General features: G+C 40.8%; 3 protein-coding genes across 12 annotated transcripts; 1 reads left to right on the plus strand and 2 right to left on the minus strand.

Moving 5' to 3' along the window:
* Positions 1 to 318: 318 nt before the first annotated feature.
* Positions 319 to 5,575, plus strand: LOC135436093 (S1 RNA-binding domain-containing protein 1). Its single transcript, XM_064693557.1, has 12 exons — positions 319 to 336; positions 413 to 581; positions 649 to 1,002; positions 1,065 to 1,496; positions 1,562 to 1,920; positions 1,975 to 2,257; positions 2,321 to 2,520; positions 2,583 to 2,772; positions 2,828 to 3,058; positions 4,358 to 4,490; positions 4,552 to 4,681; positions 4,758 to 5,575. Exons 1-12 carry the CDS (start codon positions 333 to 335, stop codon positions 4,976 to 4,978), a joined length of 2,706 nt encoding a protein of 901 aa, XP_064549627.1. The 5' UTR covers positions 319 to 332; the 3' UTR covers positions 4,979 to 5,575.
* On the minus strand, positions 3,060 to 4,367 carry LOC135436100 (uncharacterized). Its single transcript, XM_064693567.1, has 2 exons — positions 3,701 to 4,367; positions 3,060 to 3,647 (listed from the first exon to the last, which is right to left on the minus strand). The coding sequence occupies exons 1-2, from the start codon at positions 4,276 to 4,278 to the stop codon at positions 3,143 to 3,145; spliced, it is 1,083 nt and encodes a 360-aa protein (XP_064549637.1). The 5' UTR covers positions 4,279 to 4,367; the 3' UTR covers positions 3,060 to 3,142.
* Positions 5,576 to 5,650: 75 nt separating the features above from the next.
* Efa6 (Exchange factor for Arf 6) lies at positions 5,651 to 24,061 on the minus strand. 10 transcript variants are annotated; one of them, XM_064693539.1, is made up of 17 exons: positions 23,932 to 24,061; positions 23,099 to 23,744; positions 14,082 to 14,148; positions 13,972 to 14,025; positions 13,149 to 13,915; positions 11,866 to 13,050; positions 11,053 to 11,256; positions 9,819 to 10,735; positions 9,373 to 9,759; positions 9,142 to 9,311; positions 8,983 to 9,080; positions 8,642 to 8,917; positions 8,442 to 8,579; positions 8,181 to 8,383; positions 6,772 to 7,116; positions 6,470 to 6,558; positions 5,651 to 6,388 (listed from the first exon to the last, which is right to left on the minus strand). In XM_064693539.1, the coding sequence occupies exons 2-15, from the start codon at positions 23,240 to 23,242 to the stop codon at positions 7,041 to 7,043; spliced, it is 4,686 nt and encodes a 1,561-aa protein (XP_064549609.1). In that variant the 5' UTR covers positions 23,243 to 23,744; positions 23,932 to 24,061; the 3' UTR covers positions 5,651 to 6,388; positions 6,470 to 6,558; positions 6,772 to 7,040. The 10 variants fall into 10 exon arrangements, with proteins under 10 accessions (XP_064549609.1, XP_064549611.1, XP_064549615.1 ...); XM_064693541.1 differs by lacking the exon at positions 6,772 to 7,116; XM_064693545.1 differs by lacking the exons at positions 5,651 to 6,388; positions 6,470 to 6,558 and having other exon boundaries at positions 6,656 to 7,116; positions 9,819 to 10,251; positions 10,606 to 10,735.
* Between the last annotated feature and the right edge of the window lie 245 nt (positions 24,062 to 24,306).

Raw genomic sequence — 24,306 nt, forward strand, 5'->3', positions numbered from 1 at the left:
TAATAATTTAGTAAATGCCCACATAATGACCCGCCTTCTTATTGACAAGTTGTATTTTATATATTGTAGGCATTTTGCAGCGGACCCAGATCAACAACAATGTTGTACTTACTTAATGATATCCATGTGTCCCTAATAAAATATATTGAATTCCTTAAATATGTAAACTTCCCACACCAACTTAACGGATATGCATGAAACTGTTGTCGGCCAGACATCTGTAACGCGCAACTGTTTAAATATGAGTACATCTATATTCATAACAGCAAATTTGCAAAAGAATGGTATCGATGCCAATGTTAGCAATCAAATACCGTCTAATACTTGAGCACATGGGTATTTCGTGTAACGATAACTGCAAATGTGCTCAGCAACAAAACTAACTCGCTTGTTGATTTCTTTCTATGACCAGCTAACATGTCTTCAAGACCGCGCCGTCTGGCAGCTAAAAAATCGGTAATTGTTGAGATATCCGACTCGGAAGATGATCCCGCTGGAGCTGAAGAGAACGATGAATACAGGCCAACAGAGACACGACGTCGTTTTATAGATCGGGCAGCAGCAGTAGTAGCATCTGGCTCGTAAGCCTTTGCATATTTAAACAACATTTGATAAACAATATAAATTACAAATTTATATCAACATTAGGGATACAAGAAAACGTAAAACCGAACCCGCAAGCAGTGTTTGCAAAGACGACGCACCTGCAAAGAAAAAGCGCGCGAAAAAGGACAAAGAAAATGCAATTCCCAATCAAAGCAACGATGTGAACGAAGCAGCCGTCGAACACCCTTTATCAATAGCATCAGAGCTAGATGGAGGCGCACGAAGCCTAACTCCAGTAACTTCTAGTACCTCTACAGGTCGCAGCTCATTCTGGGAGCGACGCAAAGTTTGGAACATACATGAACTCTTAGCCGAGACAGAACAAATCCAACCCACAGCAGCACGCAACATTGTTCAGCTTTTCGAGAATGAGAATACCATTCCATTTATATGCCGGTATATTTAAAAAATAGTATTTCTTGATATTTATATCATGGTATTTATGTGTCCATTGTTAGCTATCGACGAGATTTGGTGGATCATATAACACCAGATCGATTGCGTGACATACGAAACACTTACACTGAGATTGTGGATCTGCGGAAGAAGGCAGAGAACATCGTCAATCAGCTAGAGCGCGAGAATGTGATCAATACTGAAATACGTGAGGAGCTGCTGTGCGCTAAGACCAATGAAGAACTTGAATTTTTGTATGCACCTTATAAACCGGCTAGCAAGGGCACCTTGGCAGAGCGTGCCAAGGCTTTGGGACTACAACATTATGCTGATGCCTTACTGTTTGGAACAGCGCCAAAAGTGCAGCTGTTCTCGGTTGTTGACCCGACCAACAAGGACTTGGCCACAGAAGAGCTGGTAATGGCGGGAATATGCAACATTATTATACACAACATAAGCAAGAACACAAGGATTCTGGAGGAACTACGTCGGCTGTAAGAACAGAACAAGAGCTGGACATATCTACATACCCGCTAAAATCTTAATTTTTAATTTCCAGACAAAACGTGCAGCGTATTGTGCTCAAGTGCAGCAAAGCTAAAAAGACGACAGCCTCAAAGGCGGCGGCTAGCAGTAAACCTGCTTCTAGTGGCATTGCGGACAAGAAGCTGGACAGTTCCAAATTCGAGAACTATTTTAATTTTCAATGCGATATAAAGACAATTAAGCCACATCAAACCCTGGCCATTAATCGAGGCGAAAAACATAAATTCCTCTCAGTAAAAGTGGAGACTAGCGATTATTTAAAGAATGAGCTCATGCGTTTTATATCGCAAGAGTACATGTCCGAAGGTCTACAGTATCCTTTGCGTAAGGAGGTATTCACTCGTGCACTGGAAGAGTGCTACACAAAGAAATGTAAGCTACAGAACAACATCAAGCAACAATTGTAATAAGAAAACCTCTTGCTAGTGCAACCGCTGCTCTGCCGTCAGGTGCGGGCCGAACTTAAGGAAAAGGCTACCCGGGCAGCCATTGAAGTTTTTGGGAAAAATTTAAAGCAACTGTTGTTGATGTCGCCGTTGAAAGGTGAACGGATATTGGGCATTGATCCAGGCTACATAAATGGCTGCAAATTGGCGCTTATATCAGAGACAGCCGATGTGCTGGAAACAGGAGTCGTTTACCCGCATGGACGACATGCCAATCGAACGGAAGCCGAAAAAAAGCTGGTACAGCTTCTAAGCAAATACAAGTAATTCGATTACTTCGTATAATTATGTCATTTATTATTAAATTGTCTTTTGATATATTATAGTTGTGGCGTCATTGCTCTAGGAAACGGCACTGCCTGCCGTGACACAGAGATGTGGCTGACATCTCTGTTCCAGGCAGGCATTTTGGACAGTCGCAGCATTCGCTATAGTATTGTAAACGAGAATGGCGCCTCCATTTACTCTTGCAGCGATGTGGCTAGCAAAGAGTTTCCCAAGATGGATATGAATGAAATTAGCGCAGGTTTGTAGTGCACAAAATGTCAACCACTTGAAAGACCAAATCATAATCTAAAATCTTTTTAGTGTCCATTGCACGTCGCCTGAATGATCCGCTCAGTGAGTACGTGAAGATTGAGCCACGCCACTTGGGCGTTGGTATGTATCAGCACGACGTGAACGAGAAAACGCTTACAGAAACACTGAACGATGTTGTCTCCGAGTGTGTGAGCTATGTGGGCGTGGATCTAAACACAGCCAGCCTCAGTGTGCTAAAGTAGGTAACATAGACCCCAATAATCTACATGTATAGCAATAATTTTATAATGCAGACACATTGCTGGTCTCTCTGAGAAGAAAGCCGAGAAAATCATTGAATATCGCAACCAAAAGGGTCCGTTTCAGTCGCGCAAGGATCTACTCGCTGTACGCAGCATAGGAGAGAAGACTTTTGTTCAATGCGCCGGTTTCGTTCGCATTGAACCGCTTAGTGTAGGTGGAAAGATAACTAATCCGCTCGACTGCACCTGGGTGCATCCGGAAAGCTACAAATTGGCGGAAGCGTAAGTTACACAAAATATATTTTATTTCGCCAGAAAAAAAGAAAGGAAAATGCGTAATTTCGGCACATTTCCAAATTTTTAAAACTAACTTAAATCCTCATTCAACTTGTCTAACTCGGCCTGCAGTACTGAGGTGTCACTTTGCTTCTCCATTTGTCCACTATCGCTCGAATCCAGTTGAGCCTTAATTTCTGAGTGACGCAGCACCAGCTTAACATCTTTATTGCGACGATCGCATCCCTGACACCAGCAGGGCAGATACGGCTCCAGTGGATTTTTGTTTCGGCAACGCTTGCAGGTGCAGTGTTCGGTACCAGCGCGTTTAAAGCTCTCGAAGTCGCGTTCACTGCGCAGCAGGGCCAAATAGTCTTCGATGGAGTGCTCTTGGGCGGCATCGATTAGCTGTGCCCAAGTCTTGTACTTGCGCACCACCTCAAAAAAGTAATCGTAGAGATCTTGTATAGTTTGCAGCACCGTTTCCAGATTTATAAGATACGGACTGTCCACCGTGCGGTCCAGCTTGTCCAAACGCTTCCGCAGCTCAGGCATGGCGTCACGTATGACCAAAACAGCAGCAGCCAGCTCAGCGCTGCAAGATGCAAAGAAGGGCTAATGGCATTTTGAATGTATAACATAGTTTACTTGGATTGTTTGATAGCATTATGGGCCTTTTGAAATTCGCAAAGCGCGCGTGTTTCTGCCATCTGGCTTAGGTACTCCGGATAGATCTTTATGCCACAAGCAGATCCAATCAGTAGGCGACGGCGTATGGATTGATAGCGCATTTGTTTGGCCATCTCTATTTGCAGCGTCTTGGCATCTGCCAGCTGACCCTCTAGATTCGCAAATAGTTGCTCAATGAGCAGTATCTGCTGATGCACACACTGCTCCAGGCGGTAATCGCAACGTGTGTAAATAGTCTGACAGTGATCAAAACTTGGCATAAGGAAGTTAGCCGGAATAGTGGCACCGCGACATGGCGGCGGCAATGGACGACGCCTGTAACGTTCTGGTGGATAATCCCAACAGGGGCCGTAACGTGCATCCGCTGTCATGCCCATTGGAGACTTCCAGCACGGCATATTAGTCTTCGGGATCCCATAATTGGGATTTTTGCCACAAGCAATAAAACGAATCTTGGGCAACTTCTGTGCCGGCGGATAACTCCAACGCTCTACGTATAGCTTCTTGAGCTCACTGACCTTCATTTTGGGCGACATATTTATCAAGAAATTGAAAATGTTCCTCTATTCAACATGTACGAAATTGAAAACTATAAAAATTTCGTTGGTCTTACAGCATTATACAGGAATGTGAGTTAAAACTCTCGGACATTGGCAAGGCTAGCTTTATGCAGCGCATCAAGGAGTTCAGCAAGTCGCAGCACAATCTCGAACAGCTGGCCGAGCAGCACAAGCTGCACATGGAACGGGTAAGCATAGTTGTACCTATACCATTAATGATCGTCCTCTAATTCCGCTTGCTGCTTTCAGTTAAAGTTTGTGCTGTTTGCCCTTCAGCGCGAGCTGCTGCAGGATTACCGCGCCGATCTGGACAAACGGCCGTTATTCAAGCAGGGTCTTACCCGTCTGGATGAGCTCAGCATCGGTGATGTGGTCACAGGTGAGTTATTACATCCAAAATAAAAAAGAATATAACTTACAAATAATAACTCTTTGCTGCTTTAACTCTTCACTAGGCGCAGTCACCAATGTAACGCACTTTGGCGCCTTCGTGGACATTGGTGTGGAACGTGATGGTCTCATACACAAAAGCCATATGAATAATTGTGATCTTAGCATTGGGGATCGCATAATTGCCTCCGTGCTGAAGGTTGACATGCAGCGACGGCAGTTGGGCTTGCGTCTGGAAAACATGCTGCAAGAGACGGACACATCCTTTACATTGAAAACCGAGTAAAAACCAAACCAATTTGGCGCAGTTTTTTTTAAGTTTTTAATAAATCTTTTTTTGTAAATGGTTGTTCACTTAACCATGCGTTCTTGTATGTCTAAATAATATGTATATCTATATAATTAGCACTTAATTGTCTCATCAAGCGCCTTCATTTAACGAAAACAATTTTTTCACTTGCTACAAATTTGGGTTACAAATGGGGTTTGTTTCTGCGCAGTGATTAAATAAAATATATACATATTCTTCATAAGCAGCATTAGTTATGGGTATTCATTTTTTCATATATTTTATTTCATATTTCAATTTATTGCCGTTTCAATAGAATTGTTAAAAATAATTATAAACAATTGTTATACAGTTAACATTTACATAATTACACAATATAATATATATTAAAAAATACACATACGTATGTAGTCAAAGTTATTGTATTTCGTTTTATTTTTAATTCTTATGTGTGATTCATTCTCGATTCTTTTAATTTCATATTCTAACTACGTGGACTTGTCGCGTAATCAACCAATTGTTGTCGTATAAATAAATATATTTATATATGTATTTGCAACCGTACAAAATATTGGAGAAACATACTTATCGCAATCGAGCAAATTATATATATGATAATGTATAACCCTTCCGACATAATTCGCTGTTGTTGTTATTGAGGTTATTGCATAGAGAAAGTGTTTTAATAATTTATTTTTATCATTTATAATGATAGCATAGGTAATGATGTAAGTTTCTTTTGTTTTTTTTTTTTTTTTTAAATAATAAGTATTCTTGATGTGAATAAGCAGTGTATACGGGGTACAGCACAAAATGCCGTTCAGCAGAGTCCATTGCCAAATAATAGAACAAAGGTAATGTTAGGAGCGCTAGCGGCTTCTTTAAGACTTCAATTAACAATTTATGTGAAAACTAGGGGTTAGCACTTGACTGTCAGGGTTAAGCTCTGAGCAAAAGTGCCTGCAATCATTATGCGATATATAGTTAATATGCTATATATTAGATTATATGCCCGACGTGGGTTAAATTTCATGTAATAAGGCCAAATAATTGGGCTGTAAATGTTTTTTCGATCTTTTTAGTACTCTGTTGAACGAGCGTTTTGTGTATAGGATCCAAAGACCCTTAACAACTTGCGATTACAAAAAGTCATTATCATGTTTTATGTAGCTTAATAAATGTACATAAATTCTGTATTATTGGCAGACTGTTTTGGGCGCCGCACGGCACAGCCGCAAAGCGCGAGTGTTTTTTTAGTTAGTCTCTAATCCCCCCTCCCCCAATCCCTTGCTCATCGTCATCTAGTCATCATCTAGTCCCCCTCCATGTGAGTGATGCATTGGTGTGCGAGTTGTGTGTGTGGTGTTTTGTGTTGTGGCAATTGGAGTATTTTATCATAGACATTGGCTGCATTAAACAGAGAAATAAGCATAAATTAAAGAATTTTGAATACTTTTTCTATTTTATTTTAATGGTTGCGGCACTTACCAATTGCCAAAGTGTTTTTTGTGTATAGTTAAATGATGAAAATCAATAGCAAAACGAAAATGCGTTATTATTTCTTTTTCTTCTCTTTTCTGCAAGTGAAAATCAAATTTGATATTAATACAAATTATATACAAGTTTAAAAAAAGTTAAATATATGCATAGTTCAAATAGAAATAAACAGAAATATAATCAGATAATATATATGATATATATATATATATGTATATATACAGCCAAGCTATACAAACTGGACAGTTTACAATAATGTTAAAACATTTAAATTTTGCATTTGACTTGCTCACATTTGGGGCGAGCCATTATTAAGATCTGAATCTCTATAGATTGCTTGTTCTTGCAGTTTTTGCTGGAGTTGTTTTATTGTTGTTCTTGTTGTTGTTGGCTCCAATGTGCAATTGTTGCTTGTGATTGCTGCTGTGGGTTTTGTTGTTGTTCTTCGCTAATCAAAAAATGTGACAAAAATTGCATTCTTATATTTAGCTTTTGAAATAGGAGAGCAATTGCCGCCAGGGCGCCAGACAACAGCAGGTGCCATCGAACCATCTGTAAAAATTTAAGAATTCTTCTTTTTGGTTTTTGCCATTTTGCTTGCTTGATATGAAACATAACGCAACAGAACAGGGAATATGCTGAAAACAAGCAGCATTTGCATATGAGTTGTCCACATGGTTAGCATGACTCTTATATGTATATAGTATAAATCAGTAGTTGTGTATGTATATGAGAGTGTGTGAATTATGTTTGTCTAACAGCTAGGCCAAAATTACATTTTTTTTCAAACAGCAACATTAGGGTGTAAGTGTGTCTGTGTGAGTGTTTGTGTGTGTGCGCGCGCATACGTCTCAAAGAGCTCTATTTAAATTAATTGAATTGTCATTCTACAACTAGTTACATTAAAATGTATTCGCTTTATAAACGACTTTACCGATTTAGATGTATATTTAGAATGCGTTTAGGCAAGGTATAAACAGTAAACGTTGCTACATTTGAACCACATTAGTGTTTTTTTTTGGTTTTATTTCTTTTTCATCTAAAATTTTTGAAGAACGCCAAAAACTTTTGTTAGCTACGAGTGCTACAAAATCTTATTTCTGTTATAGTTATCTATTATACTAGCCGAAACTTTTCTTTCTTATACTCCTAATAAAGTTCACGAGTTTTCACATTAAATTGTGTGGCTTTAAAAAACAAACTTTAATACAAAAGCAAACAAATTGGTATATTAACTAATTAGATAAGGCTTCTTACAGTTTTAAATGCCTACGCGCATCAATTTAGAATATAATTAATTATTGTTAGGCTTTTGTTTTGATATAATTTGTGATTAAAGCTTTCTGCATGGTCTGATTATTATAATATTGATAGGGTCATACGCCTTGGACACACGAATAGTGCAAAGCGTAACAACAAAACTTTTAAAACATAGGACGGTTTGTATTTACATAAATGTTTGTTGAGTTAGTTAGAGGACTAGCCGACAAACACAACAATTAACAAAGCAACACAAGCTGAAGAGAGTAACAACACAGAAAACAAGTAAAATAAAAAACACACAAAATAAACAAGAATATAACTTATTAAAAAAGGGCATTAAACCACACAAGCTGAGAAAACTCCCATTACGCGTCAGCCAATGTCCTGCTGGGCATTGCCGCTAGAGGAGGAGTTCCTGGCGCGCTGTTGTTGACTATACCTGCTGTTGGTTGACTGCTGCGGCTGCTGTTGAGTATTAATACTTTGCGGCGTTGTTGGCATGCTGCCTGTGCCCACAGGGAATGTGTCCGCGTCCTCCTCAAGCGTTGGCGCTGCTGCCTGCTGACATTGCAGCTCCAATGGCTGCTGATCGGTGAGCAGTTTGGCGGTTAAAATGTTAACATAAGCCTCGTAGCGACGGAGCTGATAAATAAATACATTAGTTGATAACTAGGCTAAACTTGTACCCGTCAGGACTCACCTCATATTGCAAGTACGCCTCCTTCTCCTTGTGGTTCTGAAGCGGTAAACCTTTGCTGGGCACGGGCGCCTTTTGATGCTCCTTCAGTTCATGCTTTAATTGGGTCACTTGTAACTCATGCGAGTCAAGCTGTTCCTTCTGGATATTTTATAATTGACGAATAATTAAATAAATATATAAAGTAGAAACGTTACACCCACCATCAACAGTTTTGTTTGTGCACTGGGCAACAGCGGACGCTGGAAACGCTTTTGACTACCCACGCCGCCTTCTAGAGGCGGCGCCGAAAACGCTGCGCACACATAGTTAATGGTCTCTACCCAGGAGTGCAGCTCCTTTGAGTCGCTGGTCTGAAACAGATACTCGGCCTGATCGGCTGTTTGCAGCCGGAACACATGTTGCTTTTTAGTGTAGTCGTTGGCCATGGTGGCCAGTGCGTGATGTATGCGTATCGCATTATGCAAATTGTCGGACATCTGGAAAGGAAAAGGACGAAAGGGTTAAGTTGAGATGAAACTGACTACACCCACTGTCAACTTACTTGGCTTTTGCGAAAGCCGTGCTCGTCCTTGTGCAGATATAAAACAAGATCGCGCAGCGTTATAAAAAACATTTTCCAAGAGCGTTTGCCAAACGGTGCTATTAAAAAAATCAAATTTAACTTGATATTTTTTAGATTGGGATTTAATTGTAAACGCACTCTTCTTGAAACTAGTATCGTAGCAGCATTTGCGCATCACATAGCCCTTTTTGTACTCCACCGCCGTGGCCGATTCAGGTGCATCCAGGAAAGGATTCTGACTGACGCCAGTCAGTGCGGTACTGTTATTGGTGCGCTGCTGTTGCTGCTGCTCCCCGGTCTCATCATCGCTAAAAGCAGAGCGAAGCTTTAATTGGGATAAGCTGCTAAATAATTGATTCATTTGCTTACAGAGCCCATTCCAGTGGTTTGGTTTTGATGGCCTGATACAAATACTTGAGCACATCCTTTGGAAAGTTTTCGCCATCGTTGAGATCGGCCAAATTGTCAACGAATTCGGCACAGCTCATCTTGCGATTCATGTTTTGCCCATGCAGATCTGTGTTGAGCAGCATAATGGCGCATGTCAGAGTGTGCACTGCATCCTGTGAGTTAAATGTGCCGGGATTGCAGTCCAGGAAACGTTTCGAGAAATGTACCAGCACGCGTTCACGCTCCTGGGTCTCGCCAGACAGCGAGAATTGTTGCAGAAATTCACGCAGCGCCAGATCCAAAGATTTCTTTTCAAAATTGAAATGCTTCAAATACTCATCAGCTACAGCGCGGCTAAAGTCGTTGCTGCAAACAGAATGGACATTACGTTTGGCCCCCAAATGAATATCAAAAGAGCAACTCACTTTTTGCTAAGATGCCGCGACACGTCGCTCTTCTTGAAACCATCGAGACCATACAGTCTTTTGGCCAGGCGTATGGCCGAGGGCATGTCCACGGCTTTGGGCGAGTAGTGATACGAGTGCAGTGACTCGACATCGCTGCCATCATCCGAAACGGGCGGCGAGCCATCACGCGCCCCAATCGCTGTAAGCGGCTCCTCTGTTAGTGTGGTGCCATCCTCTTCAGAACGTGTTGCGCTGCTGGTGTTGCTATTATCCATGCCGCGCACCTGAATGACCAGCTTGTGCTCGGACGGATCACGTTCACGTTCCCGCTGCTGTTGCTGGGCGCGCAACTGTTGCTTCAGCTGCTGCTGTTGCTGACGCTGCTGGGCTGCCGCGTCCGAGACGAGTATGGTGGAGTCCGAGTCGCTGGGATCGCTAAGTACCATGCCGCCTAAAATATCGCGAGAACTTAATAAGTTATCGTCGTCTTGATAGTCGGGACTAGAGATATTTGAAATGGCCTCTGAGACGCTCTGATCGTTGCCAAAACCACCACCACCATTAGCACCATTAGCACCACCACCATGAGGGCAGCCCAACAGACCCGGCACAAAAACAGATGGCTGTTCCCGCTGCTGCTGTTGCTGTAGCTGATTTTGCTGTAGCTGCTGTTGTGCGCTTTTCGAGCCTGACGAGGACATAACGGACGAGGACACCGACGTGGGCGAGGCCGGACTGCCGGCTGCCGAATGCTGTGGCGATGAGCTAATGGAGCTTGAATGTGAATTTGAATGCGATTGCTGACCGTAGTATTGCTGCTGCTGCTGCTGTTGTTGTTGTTGCTGCTGCTGTTGTTGTTGCTGCTGCAACTGCTGCAACTGATGCGGCTGCAGTGGCGCATTGTAAGTCCAAACGATGCGGTCGCGATTCGATGCCTGCATTGAAAGAGCACTGATTAGTAAGAGGTCAATTGGTATGCTTCTTTAAACTAAAAATGTATATAGTTTATGCATATTATAGTCGATTTGTTTAATTTCCATATGCCGTTGCCCAATCTGAGAGGACCCTCAATAATTGCCAAGTGTAGCCGTTTGTGTGTATGTGAAAGAGTATCTGTGTGTCGGTAAGCGTTAGTTTTGTCTACATACAAACGTTTCGCACAAGTGCATTCAACAAAACATAAAAAATTTGCAAATGATAAACGCATTAAGTCACATTAATTCAGAGCATGCCATGCTTAATAAATGGCAACCTTTTTGAGCAAAATATAGTTTAATTTGTTGCTGCAGCCGCTGCTTGTTGTAGCTGTTGTTGTTGTTGTTGTTGTTGTCGGTGTTGGTGACAATTCGTTGCTCTCATTGTTATTGTTATTGTTGTTGCACGGCTCACTTTCGTTGTTGTTCAGCGCCGACGAGTTGTTCTTAATCGTTGATGCAGTTGTTGATGTTGTCGTTGACTGGAAAGCGCGTAATTTTTTTTTTTTTTCAAGAATTTGAGCATTTATAGAAAAAGTTTAGGTAAAATACGAATCAACAGAGAAAACGAAAGGAAGGAAAGAAAGAAGAAACACAAGTAAGAGTAAGATAAACAAGATAGAAGTTGTTAATTTTTGTGGAGTTGGAAAGTAAATCGTAACGAGTAACGAGTAAATAGTAAAGAGTGACAAGTAACGAGAGTAAGTAAAGTGACTGCACAGTTATAGAGAACATTTTGTATAATGGATTACTGTGTATGCAAAATACAGCGGATTGTATATACTAAATATATTATGATAGATTCGAACAGTACTACGTGGTTAGATCAATTATTTCCAAGTATATTAAGGAAACCAACCATAGCAACCATAGCAACTATACACAACAGTCATTACACTACAAAATCACTTTAAAAGAGTATATACTACAGGCAATATGACACTGTGCGTGTTCTGGGGCTGGAAGTTCTCAGCTATCTCTGTCTATATGTTGTATTTTCGGCTATATTTAGGCCTGCATATAAGGCCTCCCTATAGCTATTTACAATTTTTAGCTTGGGCTAACTCAAGGTCCATTAATCCAACGCTTACCTGCGAATCTTCTGAATCGTGACGCGTATCCAGCAGCGTATTTAATGAGCTATTCACATCCTCATCAATATCGATTGGTATCACAGCCGCAATGCCCTCGCGCTGTACCTGCTGCAGATGATCCTCAGACTTGCTGGTGCGAAAGCCTGCAGCGTCACACTTGCGCACCACGTGACCATTGTGGCGACGCACCACAACGGCCCCAACGCCAGCGGCAGCATTATTCGACTCGGCCGCCAGGGAGCTGGGCTCCGGGCTGGTGGGCACCGAGCTGGCCGTCTCCTTATCAATTAGAGGCGCCGACAGCGAAATTGGCGATGTTGGTACTGAGAAGGAGGTCTCATCCTGACCCAGGCCCAAAACCGCCTCGCTTTTAACCGTGCCAGATGAGTTGGATGTGGATGCGGAATAGCCGGCGGTCACACGTGCAGCACAATCAACGGCATCGCGATTACGCTGTTGCTGTTGTTGCCGCATCACGCTACGCTGTTTGAGCATACGCATACGCTGCTTGGTTGAACCGGAACCGGAGCCTAGTGAATTTGTAGAGTATTCCTCATCGCCGGCATCGTTATCCTCCTCATCATAATCATCATCATCATCTTCATCAACCAAACACTGGCGATCGCTGTCGTCCTCGTCACCGCGACCCAAACCACTCTGGTACGTTTCGATGTTTGTAATGTCGTAATGTGTTTGATCTTCTTCGCGTTCATCCTGATCCGCCTCCAGCTCATCTTCGTTTTGGTAGTACTCATAGCGCTGTTGTTGTTGTTGTTGCTGTTGCTGCTGCTGTCGATAGCGCTGTTGTTGTGGCTGCTGCTGCTGACGTTGCTGCTGGCGTTTATTGTCCCCATAGTCCGTAGTGGCATCCTCATCGCACTCCAGTTCCTCGCACATTAACAAAGTGTCGTTGGTCAGCGAATCGCGACGATTGTAGCTGTTGTTGATGCTGTCGCGTTGCTGCTGCTGCTGTTGTTGTTGTTGTTGTTGCTGCTGCTGTTGCTGCTGGCCCCGCTGAAGCCTAGCCTCGCGCTTAATGGAATCCGAGCTAGCCGTATTAGTTGGCGAATCCACCGATGAAGAAGATGTGGGCGAAGACTCGCCGGAGGCACGCGGTGCTAAGGCGCCATTGGCACGTGCATTCGCCAGATTGCGTTTCGGAAAATCCCGCAGACTGTCCACCTAAAAACAAATGCAAAATGTTATTAGATGTGGATGAGGAGGGCTTTATGTCGAGAACCATTTGCCGGGATAAATTCTGGTTTGCCCTTGGGCATTACCTTCTTGGCTTGAGCCGTTAGCAAATTGCTGGATTGGGGAGTTCTTGATAGATTCAATATTAAATCACCGGTCATCATATAAGCCTCAAAGCGTGGCGCCTTTGCCGGCTGCGGCGGTGCCGAATTCGGTTCCGGCTCTGGCTCGCGTTCCGTGTGGCGTTGCCGGGAAACGGCTGGACTCCCGCTGTAACTGTTCGAGTGCTGTAGCGGCTGCAAGCCGTTGCCGTTAGCTGCTTTCGTTGGTATTTGGGAGGGACGTGGTCGCTTATGCTGCGGCGACTGCACTTGTGGCACTGGCTTTTGGGCGGCGGCTTTCAGAGCCTGTGGAATGCGTGAAGGGCGAAATGTGGGCGAGGTAGCGCCGCTGACAGCTGCAGTGGGTGATGTGGCAATGTTACTGTTGCTAATGCTCGTCGTAATTGTGGTGGATTCCACCATTTGAATCTTGGTCGAGCTGGCGGAAGAGTTGCGGCTGTGCGTGTGAATTGAGGTTGTAGTGGACGCTGCGGCAATTGACGTTATCGCTGTTGTAGTTGGCGAATTCTGACGTAGCGATGGCAAATGCGTAGGCGACTTATAACGCAACGCTGGCGAACCAGAATTGGTGGGCGTGGTTCCGCCCTTCTGATGCTGGCGCTGATGCTTGGGAGAGGCAGCGTTCGGGCTGCTACTGTAATCGTAGATATTGACGGGAGATTCAATGTCCACGTAATGCGGACTCTGCGTATTAGCCAACTGTTCTTTAATGCGCGCCTTGAGCTTGGGATCTGTCAAAAAAAAGATGTGAAATAATTGTGGAGCTATTTTTGTGCTTGTCACTTGCCTCGTTTCAGTTCCAAGGTTACTAAGTTCTCCGATAGGCGCAAACATTTAAGCACTGAAATTAAATTTAAGATTAATAAAATAGATAGCTATAGATAAAACTTCACTTACCTTCTTTTGTGGTGTGACGATGCACATCGATGCCATTGACCTTCAATATAACATCACCCGCTTCTACCTGCAAAGTAGAAAAAAACAAAAATGTTAAAAAAAATATTTACGGAAATTTGGCAACATTTTGATAGTTTCCCGATTAGAAGCGAGCCGAAATGGGACTCCAATTGTATTATTGATTTTCGTTTCTATTTTTTTTGATTGCTCGGAAGCGACGGTACACGCGGATATATGTACATCCCCCATCAGTCCAACTTGTCGGCGCTTCTAAACTATTTTTAATTCTTATTTTGCTTCGCATCAGCGTGTCAACAACAACGAGAACAAGCGAATCGGCATTGGCGCCTTATTCGACTGTTCTGACGTCAAAAAATTGTTCACCAGGGCGGTACGCACTTCTTTAGTCAAGGCAAGGCACATAGTTTATTCCATAAACTTATTAAACATGCTGCTTAAGATATGAGCCACTTATTCCAAAAACGAAAATTAGAGCACATCGCTCCTCAAGCTAAATGCAAACGAGAAGTTGCTTTTATTGCATAATTAATAGCGCGCAAGTGCCTTTATTTGTAGTCGATTTTATAATTTATGCATACGCGTGTAATGTGCGACACTTTCGCTTTTTTTATCTGCCTTCTTAAAAAAGTATTTGGCTCGCAGCGATGCAAGTAAATAAACTTAAAAATTGCACTAATTTATGCGGTATATGCACGTTTCATTCACAATAGTCGACATATGAGCGCAGAGTTGCACGAAGCTCTTGCCTGCGTCTGGTCTGCACAGCATAGAGAGCGCAGTCAGCAAGCGCTGCGATGAAGAGAGTGAATGCAGCGCGCTGCTATAAAAGGCAACGTCATTGAAATGCTGATAAAAAATTAAATTCAAGTCCCTTGGTTTGCGGGAAACAGACATACACATGTGCATGTGCATGTGTGTCTGTGTGTACATTTACGTAATTTTTGGGGAAATAAGCAAAACTCCAACAAACAAAGAGATAAATTAATGGCCAACATACCTAATGCAAATTTAGTGTTGAGAAGGCCCTCTGTGACTTGCTTACTAACACATACACATACACACATTTGCATACCACTGATAAGAGTTTGTGTGCGTTGCGTTAAAAATCTCATCGTTTGTAATTTTGTGTAATTAAACATTTATGAATAAGTAAAATGCGCCAATAAGACTAATAAATTGTTTGGAGTTTTTTGCTTTGTAACTTGGCAGCACACAACACACACACATATTGTTGCCGTTAGCCAGCTCTTCACTTTCTCATAGATCGCTGGATCTTTCGCTAAAATTGAGATATGCATGCATGCACATATGTTTGTATGTTTACGTATAATTTGTTTGCAAATTGATTTGATTTCACGACGCTCAACCTTCTTCATTTTCTTTCTTGCGGTAAGTCACGTTTTTATCGATGATGTCTACTCCGTGTAATCGTGTAACCCTAAACTAAATACCTAGTTTGTTGTTGACTAGGCGTGTTCAATTGGCTTAAGAGAGTCGTGAGCACATGTATGTAAGTGCTGCTCTCGTAAGAGAATATACATACATATGCAATCACAAGTCAGCGGCTGGCATTCAGCAATTAAACCAATTGAAAAGTTCTTCAATCGCAATCAATAAAACATTAATAAATAAGTTGTTCATAATTGTTGGTATTTTTAGTATCTAAAGGCTATATAGCAAACGCGTTTAAATCAAATTTAATCGCCATAAGCACTGATAACGTCTAGAGTTACGGCGCCTTGAATCGATTAAATATTCACGCCTAGTTTGTCTTATCTACTTCCACATAAACACTTAATGCCCCAATTAGTGTCAAAAGCATTGGATTAATATTATAGATATATTAATATTTATTTCGGCTGCTTTGTTTAATGGCACTTGTCTTTTCTTGAACTCATATTCAATGATGCTTTTTTGTTGATTTCAAATCAGTTTATTGTGCCAGCAATATCAATTAACAATCGCAACAACTGTACGCCCACCCAATCACAACCTGGTAGGCTGGCAGCCAGGTATGCAGGTAAACAAGCCAATGATTTGATTGTATTAGTGTCAGCGCAATGCCATCCATGACGACGTTGGCGACATGGCGTTGACCTAGTCAAGTACGAAGCAGTGCGGCACGAGCATTGCCTTCACCGTTATGCGAAGGCATTGGGGCGGCTAACAGTGGCTGCAAATAGAGTTGAACGGGCGTCGTGCTTAATGTCGTGACACGAACACATACGACCTAAAACGTGCTCATGTCAATAGAAATTTCAAATAGTAAGGTTTAAGGTTTCTTTGGGAAAAACCGGCAAAATTAAAATAATTATTGATTATATTTTTACCAAACACGAAAGACGAATTAAATTCGCATATTCTGATTATTTTAAAATAATATATCAAATAGAAAATAGGAAAAAATGTTTAGTGACCTGTTCAATATGTATCTTAGTTCAATATTGACAGCAAAGTCTTATAGTGATAAAAGCGGGAGGTTCTTGAAATAACTATACGGTAACATTTAGTGCATATACCTATGTGTTAGATGAAAAACTGACACGTACTCATCTCTAACAGAAAAAATAAATAAGCACTTTCTACGCGTCACTCAGTCAGTCGTTTGAAAAAGAGACATGAAATTTATAGAAAATCAATGATAGGTTTAAAAACAAAAACAGGGCTTTACATAGGCGTAAAATCGACTTGCGAGTGCTGGCAATTCCACCTGCCCCAATCAGCCATAGAGTGGCGTACTATCTACAAAAGGTAAGCAAACACAAACAGGGCTACGCTGTGTTTAAGTGGGCTACGAGCTGGATACCTGCTGTTCAGTCAATTTTAAACTGTTATTAGACTAATAGCTTTGCCACTTCGTTTGAACGTGCTTGTTTTTCGCTTGCTATTGTTTTGCAGTGTTGCCATGCGACACAGCAACATCGGCGTCTCCTTTCTCTTTCACTTGTGCTCATAGCGTGAACCATTGTGAATAGAGTGACCACTGCAATGTCACAGAGCTGTCTGTTATTTATCATCATGCTTGTCAAGCACAGCAGTCTATATCTGTCAGTTTGTCAGTCTGCTGTGACGTTTCATTTAAATACGCTGCTTATACATATATTATATTTTTTTACTCTATTTTGCTTCAGCGTATATCTACCTAATTCGATAACAGCAGCATCGCGCAGTCGCTTATTCGCAATCATTCAAAATGTTTACCACTTGTATTTGAACGGCCTTGCCAGCAATCCGAACTCTCTGTCTATTGTGTGCTCCCTTTCATTTTAAATGAAAGCAAATAAACACTACAAAGTTCACTTTATTAATACACTATCCGTTCATAGGTGTGTAGGAGTTGTGCAACCGGTAAAAGAACGGAAGTCACTAATGGAGTTATGGCACCGCTTTCGGTGTGCTTAATTATGTCAATTTGAGTGTCGGTTTCCCCCCTTAGCATGATATTAATTCTGGCGCGATTGTATGTGGACATTTCTTTTTCACACAAAACTGTTTGCGAATATTGGAATTGAGTTATTAACGCGTTGAGCGCTCCAGTGAACTTAGTAAATATGCAAATTTAAAGATATAAAAAACCATTACCGTAATTCGTTATTTAAATAAACCGCATCGCTATGCTCTAGAACAAGTTTTTTTCTAACTGTGCATTCTCATGTACATACAAAGCATTTGAGTTGGCTTTCAATTTTAACGACAATTTCACAGCTGCTTAACTTTTTGCCTATTTTAGTGTGAGACGCAGAAATAAAACTAAAAATAACAGCCGAGGCTGAGGAATTAGCACGAATTGTAACCCCTTCCTCAAACGGCCGCGAAATGTGACCTGTTTTTGCATTTGTGCAAAGCGTAAACTACAGCACGAGCAAACCACCCAGAAAAATGTTTTTAAACAAAGCAAGAAGAAGAAAAAACAAGTTTATTTTTGGTGCCCGTTTTGCTATTGATTTGCGTTCGCATACAAATTCGCGACTGCACTGCACATATGTACATGCCCAAATAGCTAACCAGGGCACTAGAGGTGGGGGGATAATCCAGTCGACTACGCCAATCAGGTAGGTAGCCGGCCGGCTCGTTGGCCACTTTGCGTCTAATTGAGCATTCTTAAAGTGGCAAGCAGAGGGAGTGCGAACAAAGAAAACAAGAGACAACAATAACATAGATACACACATGCACGTGAAAAGAACTCAAGACGGATGACAACTACAAGTGCTGCCACTCAATTTGCAGCCAAGTGGCAACACCGTCAGACAAAGTGCAGCCATTTATACATACATATGTATGTACATTAAGTGCATTATATACAAACAAACATATGTATGTATATGTAGTTAGTGTTTGGTAGCGTCTTTTGCGCCGCTTGAACGCACACAAACAAACACATTTTTAATAGAATGCTCAGATTTAGCGCAAAGTTTATTGCACACTGCGCTTTCTTCGGCTGCTTTTTGCTAGCCGAGTGCCTTATGCACTCATTGTTCTAACTTATTATTTCGTAAATGCTTGTTGTTATTGTTGTTGTTGCGCTGTTCGCTGTGCCGTGGCGTGCAACGAACCGCAGCGTGCGCTCAACGCCGCCAACAACCTCTCCAAAGGCCACCCCCCACTCAGCTTACCTCACACTTTAGTCTACTTCACCCGTTGAGCTACCATTAAAAACTAACTTAATAAACGCGCGCATTTTTTTTCTACTTTTGTAATTCAATTAAAGCGAATTTACTTTAGTGTGTGCACTTTTGACTTCCAACCCAACCAAAGAAAACTGAGAAACGACAAACTCTCTTGTTCATACGCGGACCGTTGACATTTATCGAAATGGCAAAATGTCGCGTGCACGTTGCTTTTGTCGTACCGTGTCGTGACCTACCCACCAACTCGTGTGCTACGCACGTTGAACCCACAAACGACAGTTTGTTAAAATTTGTTGTTTCTGTAGCAAACTTAGCTTAATTTTATATTTGATGACAATTTTCTTAATGTGGGATGATATGTATTTACTATATATATAAAAGACGCCCATTGCAACTAACACGACAGTTCGCAATGCTGACCAAACCGTGCTTAAATGTATGTGTGTGTTTGTGTGTAAAAGTTGCACTTAGATAAAAAAAAATCAATATAGCCTTGTGGTTTTCTTTTGTTCCTTTTGTTTGCCCGCCTGTCTGCGGCAATTAATTTCTTTTCAGACATCACAATAACAAAAGTCGTTAGTCACTTCCAGTTAAAGTCTAATTAAGCTTAGCGTTAGAATTTTGCAAGACCGAGGGGCAGACGCATACATATGTACATACAAAAGATGACAGACAATCGTGAAAAGGGGCTGGGCAAGGAAGTGGGTGGGGAAGATTGTGGCCACAAAAATATGCAACCATGTGCGTTCAGCGGCAAATGTTGATGATTAAAGCTGTTAATGCGTCTTTTGGACCAGTTTAGAATGAGCGCGCACACACACACACACACACACGCATGCACATACATAGCCATGTGCATATGTAATTGAAATGTGAACTGTTCTCGTTCTTAAACTGGTCTCGTTTTAAGCCACAGACAGCTCGTAGGTAGAAATTAAAAAGCAATTTAGCTAAGAGCAGAAACAAATTCACCAAAATGTAGAAGAACCCAGAATTTGATTAATGACGACTCTGTATGCGTGTTTGTATTTACGTATAAACCTATGTATGTGTGCACATAAGTTGGTATTAAAATGAAACTAATATGTATATACATATTTATGCACATGCAGGTGCGAGTGTTTATAGAAAACAAAATCACTTTAATGTAAACAACATTTGATATGGCAAACAGATGACCAGTTCTTCAGTTTTCTGTATTTAATGCAATTAATACAAATTTGTCGTTCGTTGTCGTATCAAATTGTATACAAACAAAAACAAGCAATACGCAAAGAAAGCGCATCATAACTGCCAACTAACAATAATAACAATAAACTAAATAGAATGCAATAGACATAAAGGGGATGCGTGCAGAAACTTACAGGCACGTTTAGAATTTATGTACAACAACTGGTACATTTTCATGTAATTTGTAATATAAGTTCTTACCTAACTTGTAAATTCTGGGACTAATATGTTTGCAACAAAACTAAGAAAATATCCTCTACGGCAGGTATAAGTATTAAACATTTGCATATTATCCCGCTTAAAGACACAATTAAATAAGTGCGATGTTTTTTACAACCCTCTCAATCTCAGTTTTCACAAACACATACATATGTAAATATTTCCACATTTTAATATGGTCACAACTCCTGTTATTTAAAAAGCTTCTTACATAGTCTCTCACTGAGAATACAAATAGAAATCGTTTTAATTTAACATTAAACTATCGCTTAAATCACGATCCAGCAGATAGCTCATATATATATGTACATTGACTTTATACAAGTGCATGCTTACACATTTACATGTACACATACACATAGTGTGAGAATTGTATGAGATTCACAACCCATTGAAAAAATGTTGCGCACCCATAACAACAGCAACAGACAAAGACATAGCAAAAGGCAACAAACGTAAAGACGTCAAGCGAGAGAGACGACAAAAATAAAAACAACAACAGCAATAGCATCCCCTCTGAAAGCAACAACAAGTTGTAAGCGAAAGCGATAATAACAAATTGAAAAAGTGCGTGCCGATGCGTGTGTATGTGTGTGTATGTATGCGTATGCGAATGTGTGAGTGTGATTACAACGCCGGCAACGAAGTCGGCGAGTTGGTTGCTCTGTTAGCGTCGACGTCGACGCTGTCAGCAGACTGCAGGCCACGTTGCGGCTGTTTATGTTGTTGTTGCTGTCATTGGCACTGTTGCTGCGACTGGCTGACAACTTTTTTTATACGAACATTTATTTTTCTCTTAATCATTTGTCAAATTACTTAATATTTTAATTTAAAATTCAAAACACGTTTTTTGCACTCGACTCTTTGTGTCTGTGTTCCTTAACTCTTTCACACTTTTCTCTTGTTGTTTTAGTCGTTCGAATAAAGTTATTTTTAATAACCAAAAAGACGCGCTCGAAAAGTCAAAAGCAATAATAATAATCGTGTACAAACATCATGTTGCTTGTTTGTCTTATTGTTTTCTGTTTTTATTTTCTTTTTACATTTGCTAAGTCTGATAACTATACACTGTGTACACGTCTGTGTTTCTGTTCGTATCGTGTCTGTGTGTGAGTGCGACTTATTTTTATAATTTTGTCTTTGCTTTGCTTTTTATAGCTGCGCTTTCTGCTTGTTGTTGTTGTTGTTTTCTGCTGTTGTTGTGATTGTTCGATTACTTTGCATTTCTTTTGAAAACCAAACTGTTTTAACGAACTTTGTGCATTTGAAGTTGCATTTAAAATGTGTGACACGTTCGGCTCCGTCTAATACAACTCCCGGTACGTGGACATATCCCCAACGAATCATTTCCGATTTGTGTTTGGGATTTTCAACACAAATCTTTAGTAATAGCCTATTGAGGGAATTAAAATGAGGCATACATATATTTTAATAACATATATATATTTTTTTATATTCTGTGCGTAAATTTCTAATATAAGGAAGTCATTACACTTATGGGCATATGTGCGTATGATATTAAAACTTCCAGAACTTGTATAGAATATTTCATTTAACATCGATTTTGAAAACCCTATGTAAATTGTCTATTTTATTTGGTTTTAATATAGCGTATTTTTTTCATTTATAAATATATATTCATGAATTTGTTTAAAATGTAGTATAGTATAGTACTATAAAACGTTAGTTATATTTTTCGAGCGACCCCTGTACCACATACTAATGCATTGTTGACCTTCGACTCATAGAGATCATAAAAAACAAATATCCTGTGAGAAAAACCCTTTATAAAAAATCGAAAGTGATTGCTATTGTTTTATTATGCAAAATCTGATGCGCAAAGCAAAATTAAAATCATACGTTTTTTTGTAAGAATCCAGGTCGAAAAGTAATTAAGCTAAGAATAACTCATTTGATAAGAAAAAGTTGCGCTGCGCAGCCCCAAGATAAAAGATACTTCAAAGATATCATCTAACAGAATTAATTTTTCGTTTTCAACAACGAAACTGTTGATTAACCGCATAAGTATTAATAGCTCGCTTATCATAGGGAGAAGATTCTCTCAAGAATATAAAATACTAACTAATTCTTAATTTATTATGCAATAGTATTTTTCAGGCACATCTTTTGCGTCACGATTCTACAATGCAAATGATTTATTGCCTTGTAGATTTATTAAAATGGAAATGGAAACTTAAATAAATATAGGAAAATGAATTGCCAATTCTCGCATTTTATTTTTTACTGGCTGTGCACACGCCCAGACACACAATCATGTATGTTTATATTTTCTTTTTATTTTTTTTTATTAAATTGAAATCGAAATGAGCAAATGGGCAATTCATGGGAATTTCAATAACAAAAGTAAATAGACGCGAAACCCAAACGAAAATTGATACATAGCGGTAGTTCTGTGTGAGTGTGTGGTATACACTGTGGAGCTGTCACTGCGCCCGGCTAGTCAGTGCCAGCGCCCCCAATAAAATGGCAAGTGACACGATGACATCACAGTGGGCGTTATTGAAGATGGGCAACGCCGATGACTGCGTCGAGGTCGCGGTTCGCGTTCCGCGACTTCTGGCAGCTTTTTGCCTCCAAAATTGAGTGCTTTTCACACTCACACACATTCACACTCACAAAATCATCAAACGTAAAAAATGCGCTTATCAACAGCGGCAAATGCGACAAAAAGGGGGTGGTGCACGGCATATTCACTACTTGAGTCCGTTATGCTACCTTGGTGGTTGATGAAGTCATAGGGCAGTCTCAAATGAGAATACAGCAACGCCAAGTAGGATAAGAGAGTTTGCGGTAGAAGGAGATAGGGTGCAGCCTTTAGCATAGTTCACAATGTGTGGTATTCTTACAAATACTGGCATAGCAGAGGAAAGAGTGTGTACATATGCGAGGATTACTTACCGCACCACAATCGGCGGCCGGCGAATTCTCAACAATGTCGTAGATGACATGCGGCGGTCCAGTTGTGCCGAGCAACGAAAACCCGAAACCGGAATGCTGCTCACTGCGACTGCGGCGCAGCACCACTTTCAATTCCTCGGTCATTGCGCGACGCTGACGTTGTCGCCCACTGCTGTGGCTGCTGCCGCTCCCTGTGCGGGTGTGAGTGTGTGTTGCTGCTGTTTTTGTTGTTGTTGCTGCTGCAATTTGCTGAACACCTGGAACTGCTGACCGTTGCTTATTTCTTTTTTGACTTGTATTTAATTTGCCAATGTGTTTGGCGCTCTCGTCATTTGCACTTTGTTTTAATATTTGTAGCGTTCTTCTCTCTCGTAATGCTTGACTGAAGTTTTGGGCTTGGCTGTCGCTGCCGCCACTTCACAACTTCTTTGCGCACTCATTTACAATTGCTTTTATTTCACTTACACGCAGGCATAAACGCACACATATGCACGCACCAAAACACAGACAGAAACACACACACACACACACACACACAAGTACAACTTAAAAATTGACTGCTAGTTTGTTGATCATATTTAACAATTCAATTGGTGGCCAGGCTATAGCGCAGCTTTCTTTTAACGCAATTTTTCAGCTGCCGCATCTGCAAACACAAAAACTCGTTAAAGATTTTCGGTGTTTTTTTTTTAGAGATTTTTTCTCTCTCTCCTTTCAGCACTTCGCCGCAGTCGCTGCTGCTCTGCTGCCACTTCTGCCGTTTGTAGTTTAATTTGCCATTGCGGCGCGCGTTTGTACATTATTTTGTGCTATTAACATAAGCAGTAACTTACTTTGCATTAATTTAATTAATTAATTTTGGAAAAAAAAGCTGATGCGGATGCGCGACTCGCGAACCGAACACCACGGACGCCTTTCTGTTGTTGTTTCAGTTTATCGATGTTTAATAGCCGCATTCGTTTATATTCACCTAGGTATGAGAGTGCATATCGAATGGTGTACTCATTCGATTTTTTATACATGGGAGCATTTTCATATTATCGCATGTCAGCAGACACGAATTAAAAAGGGTCGAAAAAATATTACATTTTAAATAGGTATAGCAATAAGCCATACTAAATTATTTCTTGATTTTGTCACTAATTAATAGAGGCAAATCAAAAATTGACATTCAAGAACTGGTATTAATTTATTTTTCTCAGTATTTA

The sequence above is a fragment of the Drosophila montana genome, unplaced genomic scaffold (genome assembly GCF_035044405.1).
Source record: "Drosophila montana isolate Dmon_TW-CO22-7 unplaced genomic scaffold, ASM3504440v1 contig_3733_1, whole genome shotgun sequence".
NCBI classification, from domain to species: Eukaryota; Metazoa; Arthropoda; class Insecta; order Diptera; family Drosophilidae; genus Drosophila; species Drosophila montana.